The sequence below is a fragment of the Protopterus annectens genome, chromosome 7.part1, assembly GCF_019279795.1.
Source record: "Protopterus annectens isolate FY-2018-M chromosome 7.part1, PAN1.0, whole genome shotgun sequence".
Taxonomy (NCBI): Eukaryota; Metazoa; Chordata; order Ceratodontiformes; family Protopteridae; genus Protopterus; species Protopterus annectens.
In genome coordinates this window covers 204,264,371-204,286,125 of record NC_056740.1, presented here as the reverse complement: position 1 = coordinate 204,286,125, position 21,755 = coordinate 204,264,371, and the positions used below count along the sequence as shown (strand labels likewise).

Genomic DNA, 21,755 nt, shown 5'->3' with positions numbered 1-21,755 from the left:
GGCAGTAAAACCATTATGAACAAGACAGCAGGCTGTCACGGAATGCATGCTGTCACTTTCACAATATGTGCACATCTTCAGGTAGTTCAGAGAATGTTGTTTTACCTACTGCATTGTCTTTGGGAGGTGGGAGGAAATGGAACACCCAGATGAACCTACAGAGGTGTACTGCATCACCTTGGTAATTCTGTGTAAATCTGTACAGATTTATGTTAAGTGCCAGCTCTATACAAGGTAATGAGCTGGAAACCCAAAACGCGAGTATTGTGGTAGGTCAGAAGATCTCACAAGAGATACTGCTAAAAGAGCTAAATGCTAGCAACACAGCACATCTGCGGGGTCTTAAATATAAAACTATGCTATGAATGCTTAGAAGCTATAAACTACCCATCAATCTTAACAGTGACTGAGCATTACTACCCATCAAACTTAACAGTGACTCAGCATTACTACCCATCAAACTTAACAGTAAATCTGCAAAAGTTTTCAAATTGCAAAAAAAAAAAAAGAAGAAGTGAACGTGTTCCATACTACTAGATGTGGTGCAGTTTGCCATTTTTGTGCAGGTCTTTGTCTCTGCTAGTGAAATGTTGCAGGATAGATGCACTAGACAGGAACAAAAGGAAAACATACAGAAAAGAAGGATTTAGATTATTGGAAGTGCGTAGTTTTAAAGATGTGTCTGTGTAGTGTAGTGTAACATTTAATGTAAGGTTACTCGAGGTTAACAAACATTGTGCAGTTAAGAAGTAGAATAGGTGATGAAATAGTTTGTCTAGACTAATTATATCACAGGTACAGTAGATTACTGTAAGAAATAGTAGTATGGTTGTGTGGGGGACATAGTGCTGAAGTCCTGAATAAGTGCTGCTTTGTGGACTAAGAGTTTTATGAAGAAGGCATGCACATGTATGTGGCACTGATGTTTTGTGAGAAAAGGTAAGATATGACCAGAACTGTTATGCTGTCTCTGTGAATGGGATGCAAACATGTTTTATGCTTCAGCAGTTTACCTGTTTGTAATTTACTGACAGTACAGGTGCCTACTTACATACCTGTGTAGCTGGAATGCTTATTGACATGCTGATTTTACATGTACTGCAGCTGAGGTTGGTGTAGTCCATGTAAAGGGACTCGCATGTTATTCGATGGGATGGCAAGTGACCAAACAGACAGACACTTGTGTATCGACTGAGTATGTGTCGCACGTTTGCATAGAAATTAAAATAGTACCAGGTCTGAATTAGTTTGCCTATCATTTTTTTTCTATTGAGGTTGTAAACTTGGAGTAATAAATAAATAAATTTACATATGAGAACGTAGGGAAGTAGAGGGCCCTTTGGGGGATTATCTTTTTTTTTTGTGTTACTTTACCTATTTTTGCTTATATGTGATATTTTCCGTTCATTATTTTTGTTTGTTGGCAAATCTTCAGGAGTCTTTTTTTCCATCAGTAAAAGGTATCATAACCACTGCAGACCCAATACACCATTGAGGAAATAGATGAAAAAAATGGGCTTTTTTTCCACCACCTTTGCTCTCTCTTCCATGACTAAGTAATCCATTTGTTATGATATAGATTGTTATTCTCAGGCTGTGAGGGGCACTGTGAGGACGGTGAAATAGGGCTGTGCAAATCTGAGAAGACTGAAGAGAATTCCAAGATGGTGGTCGTCTAGTGTGCACCCTCTCCATAGAGCTCCCTTCCTTATCTACAGACTCAGCTGAAATGTCATGCTTTAAATACCAACTCTCGTGACTTATGCAAAGGAATCAATGATTTTAACCTTATTCATCGGAATCAGAGGACTATTTAACTCATCCGGACAAAAGAACAGTTAATACATTGTTTTATCGCTCCAGTAATCTCAGCCACGTGTATCCAAGGGGCCTTGGACTAATTACTGCACACTAATAATTATTGTGTCTAGACTATGGCTGATAACTCGGACACCATGGAGAGACAAACTTCCAAAGCTAAACTCTCCACAATCTTTTCTCCAGAGAAAGATGTGGTCTCCAAAAGGCAAAAAATCACTAAACAATCAGCGGAACTCAACAAATCAAGTGCTAAAAGTAAAACTGAAGCTAACTTCCACTTAGATGAGTTCAAATCAGTGCTTCAACCTATACATCTTGCCATACAAGGTTTCTCTGATCAGTTAACCAATTTTGGCAAAACCATTAACCAAATTGTGGAAAGAGTGGATACTCTTGAACACAAGACTCAGGCTAATGAAGTCTTGATCCAGTCCTTGTCTGAAGAACTGCGCGCTAAAGCTACAATGCTATCGGACCTACAAACTAAACTAACGGACTTAGAAGCTAGAAGTCGCCACAATAACATACTAATCAGAGGTCTCCCTAAGACCTATGATAACCACAATTTATTGTCAACCACCAAGCAAATGTTCGAAGCTTTACTACCCTCGGAAAGTCATCCTACTGGCTTAGTGGAGAGAGCGCATAGGGCCATGCATAAACGCCAAGACTCTTCTACCCCACTCCAAATCTACACTAAGCTGCTTAATTTCCAGGACACTCAAAAAATTTTAATGGCTGCTAAAAAACAAAAATATTTTATCTGGAACAAACACAAACTCACCTTCTCGCAGGACTTGCCTCTCCCAGTTAAAATAAACAGGCAAAATTTGGCTCCGTTTTGTGCAGACCTGATTAAGAAAAATGTCAAGTTCCAGATGCGCTACCCGAACGCCTTGATCTTCTCATATAATGAAACTAAATACACGGCCAACACCCCAAAAGAAGCAAAAGAGGGTTTTCTTAAAGCCTTCAACAACTTCCCTGTTCTGTAATGTGCCTCAGTACTGGAATAGTACTATAATACTTATACTATAAATGCTGGAGTCTTGAACATAATTCTTCACTCACCGGATATATCTGCTCTAGTCCCGGCTGCATCTTACAAGGTAGTTGGATCTCTGCAGAAATGCACAAGGTTGTTGGCCCCATATCTCTCCTTGATCTATTTGTGAGACATTGATCTTCGATACAGCTGGGAACCTTGTTGTATCCAGTTTTAGTGATCCAGGGGAAATTTTTGCTTGGTGACTTCCTGTGGTTCCCATGCAGTATGCTGCCACTCTGATGTCAAAGCTACTAACTGTCTCTTTGATCTGCCAGCTTCCAGCATTATGACTGACCTGTCTCCGCTTACATAGCAGTAAGCCATCGATGACTCCTCAGATTATTTATATTAACATTATGCTAATTAATATTGCTTGATTGTTAATTATCCTTTCTGCAACTTGTGCCTGGCGTTTCCAATAATTTAAAGGGATGTTTTAACATGTCGGCATTCGCCTCAATCAATCAATGCTGTACGCACGCTTTGATCGCTTCCTGTCAGATCCAAACACTAATTCAAAAGGATGCCAATGTTATTTTTGTCAAACCCTTTATGTTGCTTGTTTATTGTTGCATCTGATGCATCTGGTCAGTATGTCCTGTTCTTCGGCGATCTAGTGCAGATAAGGTTATGGCTAAATTATGCAACCTGCCATATAGGCAGAATTAGAGGCATTAACAACAATAATTTAATTAAAATGCTGTATAGTCTTTACTTATGGAAAACACTGCCTCACTCATTGATTTCGAACAACCAACAGCATATTTACTTATGCTGATTATCTAACTTGTATCCTTTAACTTAGTTGTTCAGGGTTCATTGTGTGTTATTTATACTAGACTCTGCTTGTGTTTTAGTACGTTGCAGCTATATTGTTCATCGCCTTTATGAGAGTAATTCACATATTATTTACCTCTGCTGTTTCAACAGATACTGCATTTGCTTAGTCCTAGGTTTTATGCTATATTACGTAGTCATATCAGTATTTACTGGCAACTCATTATTTACTGCCTAGTTAGATAATATTAGTAGATAAAATTAGTGGGTTATGTTACGTAGTGCTAGATTTATAATCATATATGTATACGTAAGATTGCATCCTATATGTGCTTAACGCTTATGTCTTCCATCTTTTGTTTGTACTGTATATATATCTTTATCATCCTTCTCCTTTGTCCTTTACCTTTAGTTCTATGCTATAAGGTCTCTGAGTGTGGCTTTTGCTATTGTTAACTCGGCTGCTTGCATAGATAAATAATAAGCGGCTATTTTTTTTTTGTTTTACTAGTGTTTTTCCCGTCTGCTTCCCAATCTGTCCGCCTGTTAACTTTTCTCCAAGCATTAACCACTACCTAAGTCTTCCCATGTCTTTATGTCATTATATGGCTACTACTGGATACTCTTCTTTTATCATTCTTCAGTCTCTAGTGGAGCTCATGGATGCATGATGTTAGGGTCCTAGTATGATCTATATTTGGATGTGGATTGCTATGTACATATGTATAGTGCTACTTAATATAATTTTAGTCCTTTTTAGGACTATATTCATGACAATTTTCTACTATGTGTTTTCATTGTTAATCAAGGTTTATTGGAACTTTTGTTACTTTGTTTGTATTCCTTCACTCAAATGGGGTGGGGTGGTTAGGCACCGGGGTAGATTTGAAGGAATACTGTGATACCATTATTATTATTATTACTATTCGTCTCCCCGCTCTACATGATGATTTGATATGGTTTCTCGCTTCCTCTAAATACCTAACCTCATTTTCTATCCTTTTCGTTCTTACGTGTAAATACCTTCCTCAAGGATAAGGTTATATTAAACCCCAAATTTATAGTTCTCTTTTAATTAGTGATTATGGCTTGGTCTGTTGACTCATGGAATGTTAGAGGATTACAAAACTAATCCAAAAAATCTCTTCGCTTCCACCTATTGTTTAAATCACAAGCTAATATATGTTTTCTACAAGAAACACATATGTACAAAGAGGACTGGTCTAAAGAAACAAAAAAAAAGTGGATAAAATCCATCATTTCTGCAGGTGATAGTTGCAACTCTAAAGGGGTGGCCACTATAATCAAAAATGATTTTCATAGGGTAATCTTAGAGGAGAAGTCTGATAAAAACAGTAGATGGTGTTATTTCACCTCTCAATTTCCTAATCTCAACAAAGCAATCCTTTTTTTCAATCTTTACGGCCCATGTACACAACAACAAGTCTTCATCCTAGAGATTTATAACATTCTTTCTGCTTTTCAGGACCACCACATTATTTTGGGGGGGACTGGAATGCTGTTATAGACCCCAGTATAGATCGCATGAGCAAATCTCCCTCATACAATTTCCAAGCATCCCTAGCACTAGAGGATTTGATAAATGACTTTAACCTTATTGACCCCATTTAACTCGGTGGCCATCTATCTAAAGACGAAATATACACATATTATTCGAAATGTTATAATACATGGTCATAGTTAGATTTCTTCTTAGTATCTGATTCCCTCTCTAAATTCAAGATAGACTTCTCATTAGAACCCAGATTCTTCTCTGATCATTCAAGAATCTCTCTCAAGATTAGACACGATCCAGGATCAACTTCTCTCCCCCGGTATAACAACTGGACTCTGAACAGTAACCTGCTTTGTAATAAGATCATAACTCAAGAAATTACAGAAATACTATCAGACTTTGGCTCTAACCTTGAAATGTCACATATCCCGTTTGATATCCAATAAATCCAATAAATCAAATTATCCTGTAAGGCCAGATTAAGAGGTCTACTAATCAGCAAGGCCTCCTATTATAAAAAACTCTACAAAAATAAGGAATCCAAGCTAATCTTGAGGATTTCTGATTTAGAAAAAAAACAAAGGTTAAATCCAGACCCTAACTTAAACAAAGAAATTAGCAATTCTCAAAAAGAACTGCTAGAACTTCATCAACAAAACCTTTCCCTATCTGAACAAAAACTTATTGCAACTTATTCAGAATGAGCGCAAATCCCCTCTAAAACTTTGGCAAGAGTAATAAAAAACAACCAGGGCTCCCCCAGAATCTCCTTATTGCATTTCCAAAATAAAATTTACAATTCAGACTCAGAAATAATACAACTTTTCTCGTCCTTATACTTAGATGTATATTGTAGGAAAGTAGATTCCTCTATTAACCCCTGCATATGGAGAGCTTTCTAAATTCTATTAAATTCTCCTCCCTGAATGAATCCCAGTGCTCTATGCTTTCTGCTCCCTTGAGTCTTCAGGAAATCCAAAATGTTACTGCCAGTGTCAAGGTAGGCAAATCCCCTGGCCCTGACGGTTTTACTCCTGAATTTTTGAAAACCTTTAATCTGACAACCTCCCCTATCCTTCTGAAGGTATTCAACTATATTATAAAAAAATTGAATATCTGATTTACACTGGAACACCTCGAAAACCATTCTAATTTTGAAAAATAAGAAAGATAAAGCTGACCCCCATAACTATAGGCCCATTTCGCTAATAAACATCAATATTAAAATCCTAGCGTCTATCCTGGTGAACAGATTGAAAAAAGTTATGCCCTCTTTAATCTCCTTGGAACAGGCCGGTTTTATGACTCACAGAACACTTGGGACAATACTTTAACACTGGACTCCTTAATTCACTTCACCAAAAAAGTGAAAAATCCAATCTATGCACTAACTCTAGACGCTTCTAAAGCCTTTGACAGGGTGAACTGGGATTTTCTGTTCCAAACCATGGCTCATTTTAACATACCTATCGCCTTTTCTGATATGATTAAATCTTTATATAAAAATACATACACATATCTATGTATCAACAAAAACCTATCCAAATCAATAAAGATCACAAATGGTACAAGACAAGGCTGTCCTTTATCCCCTTTTCTTTTCAACATATTTATAGAACCATTCTTTCTATATATTGCCCGGAATACCTTTCACGTGATTCCCAAAGTCCTAAACACGAAAATATTATTTTCTGCCTTCGCAGATGACCTTAAGCTGTATTTCCAGTTTCCTAACACTGACCTTAGTAAAATTATCAATTCTATTAATAAGTTTTCAAAGGCCTCAGATTATCAGATTAACTATAAGAAATCGCACATCTTTCCTATCAACCCTGTTGGTCACAAATCTAATTATTTTCCTGATTCTCCCTTTCAGACAACCTTTGACATTAAATATCTTGGTATTTACTTCGAACATAACCAATTGTCCATGCTCCAAAATAACTTGCTCAGAACTTGGTCAAAAATTCTACAGGACCTTCGTAGATGGGAATCAGTGAACTTATCTCTCTTATCCAAATCTGCGATAGTTAAGATGAACATACTACCCAGACTCCTTTATCAATTTAATGCCTCAGATCAGATAATATCCAAGACTTTCTTATCAAAGATTAATAAAGAATTAGCCAAATTTATCTGGTTTCCTAAATCAGTTAGAATTTCATACTCTAAATGAATTTCCCCTAAGAGTAAGGGCGGCCTCGGTCTACCGAACTTTCAGTTGTACTATACAATTATTTGTGCTAATAGAATTCTGTCTATCTTGAAACCCAATAATAGAGAATATAATTCTTACCCTACCTGGATCAAACTATGGTATCAACATGTTCAAGCCAACAAAATTAACCCTGTAGCTCTTCCTTTTCTCTCCCCAGATGCTATCAGCAATTCTAAGTTATCCACCAATCTAAAACATAAAATCAGAACTTTTCAAGTTCTGTTAAAATATATTAAACTTGATAATGTTCTTCCTATACTCCAACCTCTCCACTTAAATCCCAATATTAAAATGAATAATCTGATGATCAATCTTTCTACCTTTCCTCTCATTAAAAATACTGTGGTCTGGGATATTCTTAAACACCAAAATGAATCACTTACCAATCTTCGCATAATTCTTAAGGTCAGTAATAAGTACACAACTATTCTCCATCAATTACGAGAACTAGTCTCATCAAAATTCGCCCACCTCATAGTCAGTAGTCAAGATATCACCAAACTGGAGGTAGTCATCCAAACTCTTTCGAGTTCAGAGAAAATGCTCTCTAAATCGTACAATCTGCTGAACTCCATAATACATGACTCAGACTGCCTTTTCTCCAGCTTTTGGGACAATCATAATACACATCTTTCGGAGAAACAAAAGCTATCTGCCATAAAAAATACCTTAGAACTATCCCCATTTAAAAACTTATTTACACACAATTAATGATTAATAACTCATACTATACTCCCTCTGTCTTAAACAAGTTTGACTCCAAGAACTCTCCCTCATGTTCGTGTTGTTCCTTCCCAAATGCCGATCTACACATTCTATGGTTCTGCAATTACTCACATAAGCTTTGGTCCTCACTGAAAGTTCGTCTCGAGAAAATGGGATACCACAAATCGACCCTCTCCTGGGAAATAGCGATTCTTCATATACCTACTACAAATCTTTCTAAATTTGATATGCATGTACTAGTTATTCTATGCCCGTTTATGAAATTATATATCACCAAAAACTGGTTAGATCGTACCAGACTCTGTTGGAATAACTTTAAGGAAGTGGCACTTGCATATATCTCAGCACAGAAATTTACTACAAAAGGACCCAGGAAAGTTGCCCTCTTAGGGAAAGTTTGGAAAAGGGTTCTAGACCTTATCCTTAGTGAATAACCAACCTAACATCTTTATTTAGGACTAGGATTTACCTTACACTTCAGGATGAACCTTTAGCTACACTGTTATCTCTGAGAACCATGTCTCTCTCCTAATAATCTATCTCTCTATATGGTAGCACACTTGCTAGTTAATTTGTACATATTGTATATACTTTAGTATGTTTTTCAGGTTTAATATGTGTTAAATTTATTTGTTTATTCATGTATTCATGTTATATTACTGGTTTCTTTCTTTCTTGTTATTCATATGAAATAAATAAAAAGTTATTTGAAAAAAAAATTTGAGAAGACTGAAATTACAAGATAAAGCAGATGTCGAAGGAAATAGTAAATATCAATTAAATGTGTTAAGTCTGTGATGTTGTGTTGGACTGTAACCTAATCATGTGATATTTTTGTGCAGTTTAATAAATTTTTCTCCATCTCATGATATTAATTTCATTTATTTTAAGATTGAAATTGATAATGGCGATGAACTCACAGCAGATTTCCTGTATGAAGAAGTCCACCCAAAACAACATGCATACAAACAGGCTTTTGCCAAGCCCAAGGGACCTGCTGGAAAACGTGGCCAAAAGCGACTCATTAAAGGCCCAGGAGAGAATGGAGATGACAGCTAGATTCCAAAACATCACCAAACTAAAACTAGAAATAAGGACTGTGAACTTTTAACAATATGAGCTTCACTGTAGTATTAAAAAGCAAACAATCGCATTACTAAAATGTTAATTTTTACCAGGTAAATACTTTCTTTGCATTTTTGGGCTACATGCTATTTTCCAGTACTGTTACATATTCCTTGGATGTGGGATACTTCAAGTAGCAACACAAATGGACGAAAAATTACTGGAAACTTTCACTTTACCTTGGTCTGTTACTAAATTTGAGTTTACAAAAAATAGTAATGTTACTTTACTGTTGTGTTTTAAGCAGCCATTCTGTGCAAATGCCACATGAGGTGGCTGTCAAAGAGCCCAAGAATGTAATGATTTGTGTATTGCATTTCTGGAATTGTAGAAATGGTCTGTTTAGGTTTTCAGACAACCCCCCCCCCCTCCACACACACAGTTTTTTGAAAAACTCACGATTTTGTAATGGACCACTTCTCATTAAGAAGTTTTGGTGCTTAGTTTCCATATGCAATTGGGTAGGCAGGGTGGTCATGCAATAAGGCTTGATGGACTATGTAGGATAACTGCACTTTTTGGAAGAAAGAACAGGCGACCCTTTTGCGCATGAGATATGCTGTTATCTTACAGTGAACACAAATGGGAGTGCTTTTTCATTGAGTCATTGAATGGATTACTTGATTTTTAAGCTTAGAGCCTTCTAATGTAATTCAGAAGCATAAGTATTTTTGACTTGTGCAATAGAACCACATAGTCAAGTAGAGAAAAATTGCCAGTCACATGACAGCATTTTCTCACTGCCTTTTTTTTTTATAATTGAATCTTTGTAACAGAATTCTGTCTCCTTTAAAGTGCTCTTTAGGAATTGCTGAACTCATAACCTCCATTTTCTTGGTATTATTCGCACACCAGCAAATTCCTTTAGGGTGTAAAAAGAGAATGGTGTTTAAAGATACTAGATCATGTACACATACAAAAAAGTGTCTTTTGAACAAAATAATTTACTTATATTTATAACATGGACCATGAAATTTGTAACCTCATTGGTTTACAGTGGTTACAGTGATTATTTTGTGATAAATATAGACTTGTGAACAACATGGCAGATTTAAACTCATTTTGTACGTACAGTGAAGTACTCCGTAATGTGTATTCCTATTGAATAATTCACTTGATGGGTGGTTTGCTAATTAAGTGCTTTGTTTTTTGATCGTAATAATCACTTAGTGGGCATTCTTTCTACATAACAGCACTCCTTATCATGCAGTAGCCATTGAGAGGACATCAACAGTGTAATCAAGACATTACTCAAGGTAGCTTGTGCTACTGCTCTGTAGCCGTCTGGAACTCCACATCATTAAAACAGGTGTACTTTCTATCAGCAGATATTAACAGAAAAAGCATCAGGTCTTGATCTTTGTGTGTATATGCATGTGTTCTTGTGTTGGGTGTTTGCTACTAAACATTTCAGCTCAGTCAAAGAAATCATCAGAAGCCATGATGTTTATGAGTCATGTTGCATTACATGTTTGATTTCTGAGATAGTAACATTGCCATGCTGTACTGCATATGAGACCTCTTAACCACACAGTGCATACCTTGTTATAATATAGTGCATTACGCATACAGGTTAAAAGAGGTTTGGTTAGCAACTGCTTATATTGCAGTGCATTTGGAAACTCATTTTGCAAATGACAGTAGAGCATTATATCACAATTCAGCTTTGTATGTTACCATATATTCAGAGAAAAGAAATGCATATAATGTATTACACATGTAACCACATAAACCTCTGAAAACATCTTGCAGTTGTAACTTTGGAAGTCCTTAATATGTATTTCTTCTTTCAATGTACATCAACTTAGGAGTCCTCTGATGTATATTTGGGAACATTGTACATGATGTGTGTGTGTGTGTGTGTGTGTGTCTGTGTGTGTATATATATATATATATATATATATATATATATATATATATATATATATATATGCCCTTGAAATTCCCTGGTAATTAATGTACTGTGTAAGTGACCTTGAAAACTGCTAATACTGATTGAGTCATACAGTTAATAACATCAGTAATCTTAACAAATCCTTATTCACCATCTCATCACAATGCATCTCTCTAGGTGCGACATAGTAGACTTTTGTGTAATGAGTGAGTGCAATGCACAGTATTGGTTTTGTGGCCTTGTATGCAGAGCACTGTGTGTACAGTAGATATGCGTAGTAAATGGCTGGTTGTTGTGGGAAGTAGTTTTTAAGTGGACTTCTTCAACCTTTACTGCCTTAATAAATCCTCTGTTACCATGTGTGCAGTGCAGATATGCTCTCTCACAGCCACATATCTGGAAATGGCACAATGTCTACTGTAGACACGACATTCAGACTCTGTAACAGAATGTTATTTTTACAGCTGCAAGAGCAGAGTGGTGCCCCTGCTACCTTATCACATGCCATCTTTGCTAAAGTGAGCCATAGGGCATTACTGTTTCGCTGAGTTTTTAACTTAACATGACAATCCTTGTAGGGCCTTAATTGTTTTTATAGGAAAATAAAACTCAAGCTAGACTCGTTTTAGAAGATACAGTGTGTCAGGGAAAATGTCTTTAATAAGCTAATTTGTTGTATTTCCTCACAGCACTTATATCTTACCAATGGCTGATTTGAACAGAAGGCTTGCTTTGTCTCCACTTTTCTGCAGTTATATAATAATACCTGCTGTTTTATTTCCTGTTTAAATCTGTTCTGTGAGAAAGTTTTCCCTTCTGTAGTTGACTCTGGTTGCAGTTCCCCACCCATCCAGTAAATATATGCTCCTCTGAAATGGCCATTTACAATTACAGTTCAAATTGCTTCCTGTACTTCCAAAATCCATAATCTGTGATCTGATGTCATTTTCATTCATTCCTCAACTGTTGGGTTCAGAAAAGACTTGGCCTCTTCTTCCAGCTAGTGGAACACGGAAACTCTCAAGTTCCTCCTTTTACCCATAAAGCCCTAGTCACTTAACATACCTCTGATCTTGTTTGCTGCCTTAGCATATGGACATGGTCGCTGATAACTCTTGAGTGAGAATTAGTTTGTTTTGTGAGTTAGCATTGTTTCATTATTAATATTTTTGCTTTTTTTCCTCCCTTTCTATTAAATTTAAGAATCACTTCTCGGCCTTTTCTAAGATCAAGTGTAGTATTTTTATGTATGTTACTATCTGACAAGCCTTCAGGATTTAAAAAATGCATGGCTTGTGGCCATAAAATATTTAATTTGGATGCACTCTCTAAGTGCTTCTGTTGCTTAGGCCTTTCTCATCTTCCCTCTGATTGTGATATAAGTAAAGGGTTTAATTCCCGAGCTTTAATAGATAGAAAAAATAAGTTTATTCTTAGAGGACTGCTACCCTCCAAACCTGCTTCTACAGCCTGTGGGGCTCAAATCCACAAAATAGTTTAAAAAAGGAGTCCCTCTCTCTCTCTCTCTCCAAAGAATCATGAAAGAGATCTCTGGAGCCGTCTACTTCTATGGCTCCGGCATCTGAACCTCCTGCTAAAGTGGCAAAAAAATCGGATTTGAGACCTAGATCTGAAAACTCTCCTCGGATCTGGTCACCTCTAAGTTCTGCCAGATCTGTTCTCTTCTCAGCTTCCATCTCCATATTTTGAACAATCTCCTAGGCACCATTCAAGACCATTTTCCACAGTCTCATCCATTCGATCTTCCAAAAGCCTTACAGAAGCCAATGTGGACAGGATGACAAAGAAGATCCTCAAGACACAAATCCTGTTGTGAGTTCTCCTGGCTCCAACCCCATCAGGCCTGAAGACCCTTCTCAGTAATACTCCTCCATTGTTAGCTCCTTCTCCGAGCCGACCTTTGGTTTCAGAGCCATTGGAGTCCTGGAGTCATCCACCTTGGATCCATAGATGTAGGCATCTTCGACTCCAGTGGTGTTTCTGTGTGGTCTGCTGCAGAGCACTTTAGAACTGGATGACTCTCCAAGCCATAGCATCAGTGCCAGCTTTGGATTCAACTCAGAAGCTGTCAGAGCCATCTCTACCTCTTGGCACCTCAGCTCCGACTCCTTCCTCGAGTGGTTTGCCTTTGGGGATAAGGAAACTGTCCATAAACATGCTTTATCAGATCCGTTGGTGTCCTTTTTTCCATGGCATTCTGCCTTGAAAGTAATGGAGAGAGCTTTCTCTGTTCCGAAATTTCGGACTTCTCTTACCTCTTTGGCTCCGACCACCCACTTCCATTTAATTCTGTGTCCAGAGCCTCAAGCTTCGGTTCCACTGGAACAACCTGCCCAAACCAGTCTCCAGACAATCCAGCAGGGTACAGTAGTCTGTCCTGACACTTCTCCAAAGCATCCCACTGAAGAAATCCCTAGGAAGCGGAAGTGTAAAAGAGGCACTTGGACTCTCTGCAAGAGACTGTCATGGAGTACACTGACTTTGATGAAGGGGGTCCTCCAGATCACCTGATGATGTCTGATTTGCAGACATCTTAGAACTTCTTAAACAAAGAAAGGGGTGGTTGGTCCCCCTACAACCCTTCTCAAGAGCAGTCAGTGTGCCTGGAGGCTTTTGGAGCTAGACCGTCTACCTCCTGGGTGACTCTGCCCATTGACAAATTTATTGGTTTAGTCTCTAGATGGACATGGAAGGAACCTGACATGACTGAGACAATATAGGATCCTGGCACCACCTAAAGATAGACCTCACTGGAATAAGGAGTACATGTTGATGCCATGGTCATAGCAGAGGCCACTAAGAAGGAACTGGAAGAGCAGAGTTCCTCTGTCCACCCCCCTAACAAGCGAGTCTAGGGCATTTGACAGATTCGGGAAGCATGTCTATGCTTCAGCAACTTTTGCCCTTAGGTTGCTGAATTACTTGGCACATTTCACAAGGCTTCAGAGAGATTTGATTAAGGAGCGTTCCAGTCTCTCTCTGGGACCATATCCTTCAAGGAAAAGAGTACTATTTCCTTGCAGTTGGCTGCCCTTCAGTCTTTTTCAAATTTATCAATGAGGCTTATCTCCCTCACAGCGGAAGGTACATCGCAGGTGGCGAGTTCAGTCATTTCCATCAGAAGACATGCTTGGATGTGTTTGTGTGACTTTGCAGAACACTTCAAATCTTACTTCGTCAGTGCTCCTTTTGACGGAAGTTCCTTATTTGGCCCCAAAGTAAAAGACTCACTCTCTAGGTGTGAATAGGAAGAAAACCCCCTGTCTGCTGTGGGAGTATGTTTTTCGACCCTTCTATGTTTTTTTTTTTTTTTTTTTATCAGAACCAACGAGGTGGATGGAAAATATGTTTCAAAAAATCCAAGTTCCCTTCTGGGATGTTCGGTGACTGGGGCATTATGAGTAAAGGGAGGAGCTTGAAAGTTTCAGTGTTCCACGAGCTGAAAGAAGTGGCCGAGTCGGATCCTTGGATTGGATCTGAACCCAGCAGTTGAGGAAGAATTAAAATGGACAACACAGATGGAATGTTATGATGAGTGCATAACCTTTTTTTTCTCTGATGCACTTCACCGAAATAAAGGCAAAACAAATAACTGTATTTTATGACCGGAGGCACCTAAATGAATCCGATTAGAAATTCTTAAGTGCTGTCTGGTAAAGGGCTCCTCATTCACCCAGAAAGCACAAAGAATTTGTATGAATTCCTGCATTATTGTTCTGCACATTGTTTTAAGATTGCTATTTCTAGTGTGCGGTTATAGGCCAAGGTTTCACTTGTGCAGTACTAAATGTTCATATTTTACTGTTTATTTGAAATCATTAAAGAATAACCAAGTTAGCATTTTGCACTGAATGAGCTCAAACATCACAGTTTTGTACTCCTCCTACTGCTGCTTTATGTTTTTGTCATAATTTACATCCAAAAGTAGTCCTGATAATGCTGGGCCATTACTTTGTGTATATATGTACGCAGAGATGTAGATGTACAAACGCATACACACACACACACACACGCACACACACATACATATATACTTACTGAGCACTCTGATTATGTTCCAAAACTGAGGAAAAATAGCTTTGTTATAGCAAGGTTCTTATGTATGAGTATCAGTGTTATAAATAAACTAGCCATGTGCTGCCACACAGATAACAACAGTAATTATAGTACTGTATCAGAAACAGACTAACAGCTAAAAAAGACAACTTACATTGCACTGCTGTTTGACAGCAAGCAGCCAGAACCTACATGCATGTTAAATTGACTAACAGCTGTTAAACACTTTGTACTGTTACGCTTTTTTTTTGTTAAACTTATAATATATTGGAGCTGCTAAATTTCCCAGTGTAGTGCAAAGAAGTTTGATTGAGTACACCCAAGATGAATTTCTTATATCTATGTTTGAAACACATTTAAGTCCTAGCTTCAGCAGTACTGATAAAAAAGAAAAAAATAGAGAGGGAAAGAATTTCAACCTGATTTGACATTTGCTGCTGCTCTTTGCATGCATTAGACATTGCAGGACTTTTGACAAACTATTTGGCAGTCATTGATGAATTCATGTCTATAGTTTGACTTAACTTTCAGTGAGATCCGCTGCACTGAAACACACTTGCTGAAAGCCATTTTCCATGAACACTGAGTTGTTTTGTGCAGGGGTAAGCCCCCATGCACCCCATATGTTGAGGGTCTCTGCCCATACACACATGCACACACACACACACACCAGACTTGTATAATGCCTACTGTACAGTTGCACAACAGTGGGGCAAAGTGCAAACTCCATTAATCCAGAAAACAGCTTTCAGTGAGTTTACGTCTTAGAACTCTCTGAAAGAATGACAAGCTGTTGACAGTCCCATTTTGGGTGCTACCTTACAACCTTAAAAAACACTAATGTATCTCAGTAACTAGCTGTGATGGCATTTGCATTGTGGTGTGCTTAAACTGACTGTACCAGTTTATTTGAAAATGCATGGTGCAAAATGTTTCTGAACACAATAGCTGCTAGTCCTCACTGTGCTCTCTGTTCAGAAAGTACATTTTATGGTGCCTGGAAAGACTTTTTGGCACAAGAAACAGCAGAAGAGAAAGAAAGGCTTAGTTTATGTGGGGGGGGGGGGGATTCCATGCATTAACTAAGTGATGATAGACTTTTCACTGCCACGCTGTGAAGGTGGTCCTTATCCGTGTAAGAGCACAGTTTAGAGGTCATGGTCTGCCCCTGATGAGAGAATGACTTGTGTTACCAAGTGATATTTGGGCCCATGAAGACAGAAGACGTGAGACCTGAATATGTTTGAGCTATTGTACACACCCCTAAACATGTAATTTGAAAAGCAGAACTATAGCTTGCTCATCTAGTGCCTGGTGCCATTCCCTGATCTGGCATCCCACAACTGTACACTGAGCATCACACACACTGGACTTGATTCCTCGATCTGCAGCTATCAGCAGCAAAAAAAGTCAATTTGCCAATCTGGCACCTTATCTTTAAGTTGGCACTCAACTCTACATTGAGGATCAAAGTAAGTTCCTCAATTTGCACCTGTCAACAACAAAAAAAAATGCATTCCCTGGTCTGGTGCTCATCCTCAGCTGTTCATTGAGGAGTACCCATCAAATCATTAAGGAGCAAAAAAAAAAGATCCATTTCCTCAGTTCTTTACATTAAAGAAAGCAAGATCCATGTGGCATCCCTCAATTCTAACATGAGGATCAGAAAAGAATCTGAAAAAGGTCATCTGTCCAAGTTCAGGACCAAAAAATAAATAAGTAAAGATCATCTACTTTAAACTGTAACAATCCAGTTACTACAAATATAAGTACAGTGTTTCAAGCAGTTTGCTATAGTTACAGTACCACCTACTAAACACTTCAGCCCTTATAACAGTTTCAGCATTCAGAAGTGAGTGTCGGTACTGCAGTAAAACCTCATCAACAACTGCTGATCATTGCCTCCCATCTCCTTTTAACTGGTGCAGTTTCACCCATCACTCTGCCGTAACTGTGGTTCTCTTGAAAAGGTCCTCTACACTAGGAAGAAACAAAGAACAGTAACCTATAAAGCATCAAGTTTAATTTGCTCTGGCTGGTATGATTTCACATACTGCTTGTGATTTATAGGAATACTAAGAGAAAAATTACAGCATTTTATTTAGTTTGACTTTGAAACATGCACATCAAGTTAGCAGTTGTCTAAATAAATCCCTTTTCCTTATGAACAGTCATTCTGCTTCCCCCTCCCCGCTCAGCTGTAGAACACACATCAGCAGAGTGATGTGCATTATTCCCTGTGACCTCTAATCATGTATACTGTTATAAAAAGCTAGTTTAGGTTACCAAGGTGTGATCTGCTACACTATTTGCTGATGAGACTGGAACTCTCAAGTAGAATAAATTAATTTCCTGCTTATCTTTATAAGAATTGAAAATGCTTCACTGCTGATTCCAGTGCTTCCAAAACCATCCAAGAGTTTTGCAGTGTGCCGCTACACACACACACACACACACACACACACACACACACATAATATTACTAGAGGACAACATATATCTAATTAGTGAATTTAAGATTAGCAAGATATTGCTATTACCCTAGCAAAGTAATTAAATGATGTATTATTGCTGGAGATAGCTACCCCAATCCTGCAATCCTCTCCTGAAGTGACGCACAGCCTCTTCAAAAATTGTGCTGTCCTACTGTATTTACTGTATTTCCTCAAAGTCATCAAATAACCAAGTGGTTCTAAACCCTTACCTGTTAGACAGCAGCACCCATCTTGAGCAATCCATTGTTAGATGGAAGTGCAGTATCCCAAGCGCTTATGGTGAAGCTTATGTGTTAGCAGTTGGAACTTTTAAGAGATAAAGTATACTCCTCGGGTAATATGTGATGTTATATTTTGACTTCAAGGATACATACAACTAGTTCACTAAGTAGGTGTCAAGTGATTTACATTGTATAGTTCCATATTCAACAGCCAATAATCTTTGTTTTGGCCAGAAAAGTTACTCTGATGCTTAAAATTGCAACTGGTGGAATTTTGCTTTTAATGAGAAATGTTGCAAGAAATTGAGAACCAATGTTGCAGGTAGTACAGTTATCAATTTGTTTTTCACCTGCTTGGCTACCATTGATGACTAAAAGGATCATAGGAGGTTACTAGGCGAACTGCCCTAGAGCCTTTTAAGCCTAGCCAGGGCATTTTGTTTTACTCTTTTGCTTGATATTGACAAGTGTCAGTGCTATGTCTTTTTTATTCAAAAAATAATATTAAGATGTTTACAAAGATAAAATGAGCTGATGGTGGATTGCATTTTTATTTTTGCAGTCTCTTGCAAGTGATCTTAATGAGTAGCCAGTATGACAATCCCAGCTATAATTTGCATGTGGAGATTTTCTTTAGCCTGTTGACCAAGTATTAGTCCTTGTAACGCCATGTTTTATGGTCAGCAGGCAGAGGTGAGGTACTGTCTATCATACATCTTTTTTGTTACTCCTACTAGCAGCCTAGAGTCTGCAGAGTGCTGGAGTCGTTTTTTTTCTTTGTTGTGATTTGTTGTCTACAGCCTGTTGCCAATGTGTGTACTTTTTTGCATATCAAAACTTTCTCCTTCCACGTGTTTTTTTTTTTTTTTGCTGGCCTTATTGAAAAGGTACTTTTAGCTAAAACAAAAAAATTGCAGCCTGTATCCCTTGTTGCCCTGTCCATTGACAGGACTGTGTGTCACACCTTCAACTAACCCACCCTCGACAGCATTCGACAGATTGTAGTGTTCATCTAATAGATGGAGAATACCAAGATTTCGACTTCTTGGATTTGGTTGACTCTGCTCTTTCTCAGTTATAATACCAGCTGAGCTTAGACAGAGAAGTTTACTTTGCAGGGTATCCTTAGAAGCACTTTAACAAAAATCTGCCCTTCCTAAGGTATGTTGTCACTAATGCCAGCATGTAAGACTATTGTAATAATTATGTATCAGCCTTATTTAGTGCAGTGGCTATCCTCCTCAGTGGTGACTTCTGGCTTTTCATCCACCCTTATATAAATGACCTGTAGCAACTCAGTTGTTAAGATCTCTACTTCATAGTGCTAGAATCTGAGATTCAGCCTAACCACTGGTCACTGTCTGTATGGAGTTTGCATGCTCTTATGCCCTTGTGAGTTTCTTTCTATTCTCTGTTAACTTCCACAAAACAAGTTTGTTGATCAGCAGCTCTGAGAATTGACCTTGTATACAGTATTTACCTTTTTACTTGTGGCCAGCATCATGGCCTAAAAGTGTCTGTGGACCTGTTCTCTCGTCCAATTCACAAATGAAGTCATATTTACTAGTACTTTAGGTTTCTTGTTTCTACGCCCTTTTCAGTTATTTTACATTTGAAATGGAAGCTGCTGTTGTATCCATGCATATATTTGTTGTATTCAGACCCTTGCCAACATGAGGATGAATTAGCGCTTTCTACATGGCTTTGGTGGAACTCAGACAGATCAATTTTGTTCTGAATGTACTACCTCTAAAATATTTTTGAAAGTGTTAGGAGCACTGAGGTGATGACTGCATGTGAAGTATATAGGAGTAGATTTATTTTCTGAGTTCAGAACCAGTTTATTTAGTGCTGTTGATGAGGTTTGCAAAGCTCTATTGTAGGTACTCTTTGGCATCCAGTTTGAAAGCTCATTTGCTGGCTAATAGGGTGCTTGCACTCTGTGGAGGTGTGATGTCTGTTGCCATCTTTGCACTAATTAAGCTTATGTGTTCTTTGAAATGCTCATTGAGGTTTTGCTTTGCGCACTGAAGCCAGCAGATTTGAATGGCATCAGAATTAGCAAGAGGTGACTGATTTTTGTTTTGTAACAATATTAATATTAGTGACTTACATTGGATAGCATTGTTGCCCCACAGCAAGAGGTTCTGCTGGTTAATTCTTGGCTGGACTGCCATCTATGCAGAATCTGCATGCCCTCCCCTTGTTCAGTTGGGTTTTCTCCAAGTCTGCCGGTTTCCTCCTATGTGCCAAAGATATGAGGTAGACTGATTGGGGACTCTAAAGTCTCCCTAGGTATGCTTGAGTTGTGTGTGTGTGTGTGTGTGTGTATGTGTGTGTGTGTGTGTGTGTGTGTGTGTGTGTTGTGTTGTGTGTGTGAAGGCCTGGCAGTCTACGTACATTCTCTACTTGCTTAGTAAACTATATGGATGGTGGCAGCTGTTCACATGGTCACTATAGCAGCCAGATGCAACTCATGAGCATGGATGGATAAATATACATTTGCAAAAAAAGTGAGCATTTCAGTTGTCTTGCCTTGTGATGTACAGATTAGGTACTGTCATACTCCTTTTGTGTTGCCTGTTGTAATCCTAGGCTCTTTTGAATGCATGGGTCAGTAAGTGGTGGGGTAAAGGGTGTACCAGGAGGCCATAAAACATCATCTGTCTTTGCAGAGGGCTAACAAGCCAACAGATAATGTCTGGAACCAATGCTGATTCATGTGTAAAATGTGAATTTACAGTGGAGGGACCAAGAGTCTGTTGTGTATGTGGTCCTCTGCTGAAATGGAGATAAAGCCATGTAATGTGAGGGTGAGTTGTCACTCCGAGCACTTCTTCAGGTATGCACTGTCTAGATGCATAACTTGAGGCAGCACACCCCATTTCTGCTTTGATACTAGAGCAAGAATAATGTACTAGTGGCTCTGCTAAGAGGTTTGGTTGAGGAGTATCTGTGGAGGTACTCACTAGCCTTGTGTGAGGTGTTACCAACCAGGTGTTGTCACATTCAAAATCTATATTAAACTTGAGTATTGTGGTTACCTCTGATGAAAATCAAAATTACTGTGAATTAGACAGTTGTCTAAGGGATCGCAAACTATATGAAAAAGGAGAGAAAAATAATTGGGAGGTTTTCTGTACACTGGACTTCAGTTCTGCCTAATTAGACCTCAGTAAGTAAGCGCAATGCCAGGAAACAGTCTTAGGATTAATTAACTAATGATTATTCTTCAAAGGCTACATTCCTGCTTAATTCATGGCACATTTTGCACCTTTTAGGGGCTTCTAACCAAGTATTTATGACTGGGTCCATAAAAAGAAGAGGGTAAAAGCCATGTTGAAATTTGTATTTTAATCATTTGTGTGTTATTGTACCACTGTAATGCCTTCATACATAAGAGGCATCCCACTGTGATAAAGCTACTTTAAAAGTATTGTTCTGTTTTTTTAAATGTCAAGGTTCCCTGCACTGTGGTTGTAAGATATATTAAATATGCAGGGTTCTGATCTTCTTTATATTATCAGGAATGTGCAAAATGTCATTTGAGCAGAATTGTTAATAAAAAGGATTCTGACAATTACTTATCTGTTTAATTTTTTTGACTGCTGTGTGACTGAAGTGTTGAAAATTCCTCTCCTGATGTATTTGACATTCATTCATAAATAGCCTTTTTGCATTGATTCATAAAATATAGATTTCAATATGATTTATAGTTATTTTTGTACTTTGAGGTTCAGATACAAATGAGTGTACTACAGTTTCTGTATTATGCATGTTTCTTGTGCATCATAATTGAAAATTTGAAACCCCAGAACAAGTGCACATGAAAAGTAC

General features: G+C 38.1%; 1 protein-coding gene across 3 annotated transcripts in view; it reads left to right on the top strand.

The window, feature by feature from the left end:
* Positions 1 to 21,501, top strand: part of LOC122807693 (twinfilin-2-like) — an 882,928-nt gene extending 861,427 nt beyond the window's left edge. For all 3 annotated transcript variants that reach the window (XM_044078650.1, XM_044078652.1, XM_044078651.1), the window contains one exon: positions 8,998 to 21,501. In XM_044078650.1, coding sequence (XP_043934585.1) covers positions 8,998 to 9,165 — 168 coding nt within the window. In that variant the 3' untranslated portion in view covers positions 9,166 to 21,501. The remainder of the gene's footprint in view (positions 1 to 8,997) is intronic.
* The last annotated feature ends 254 nt before the right edge of the window (positions 21,502 to 21,755 follow it).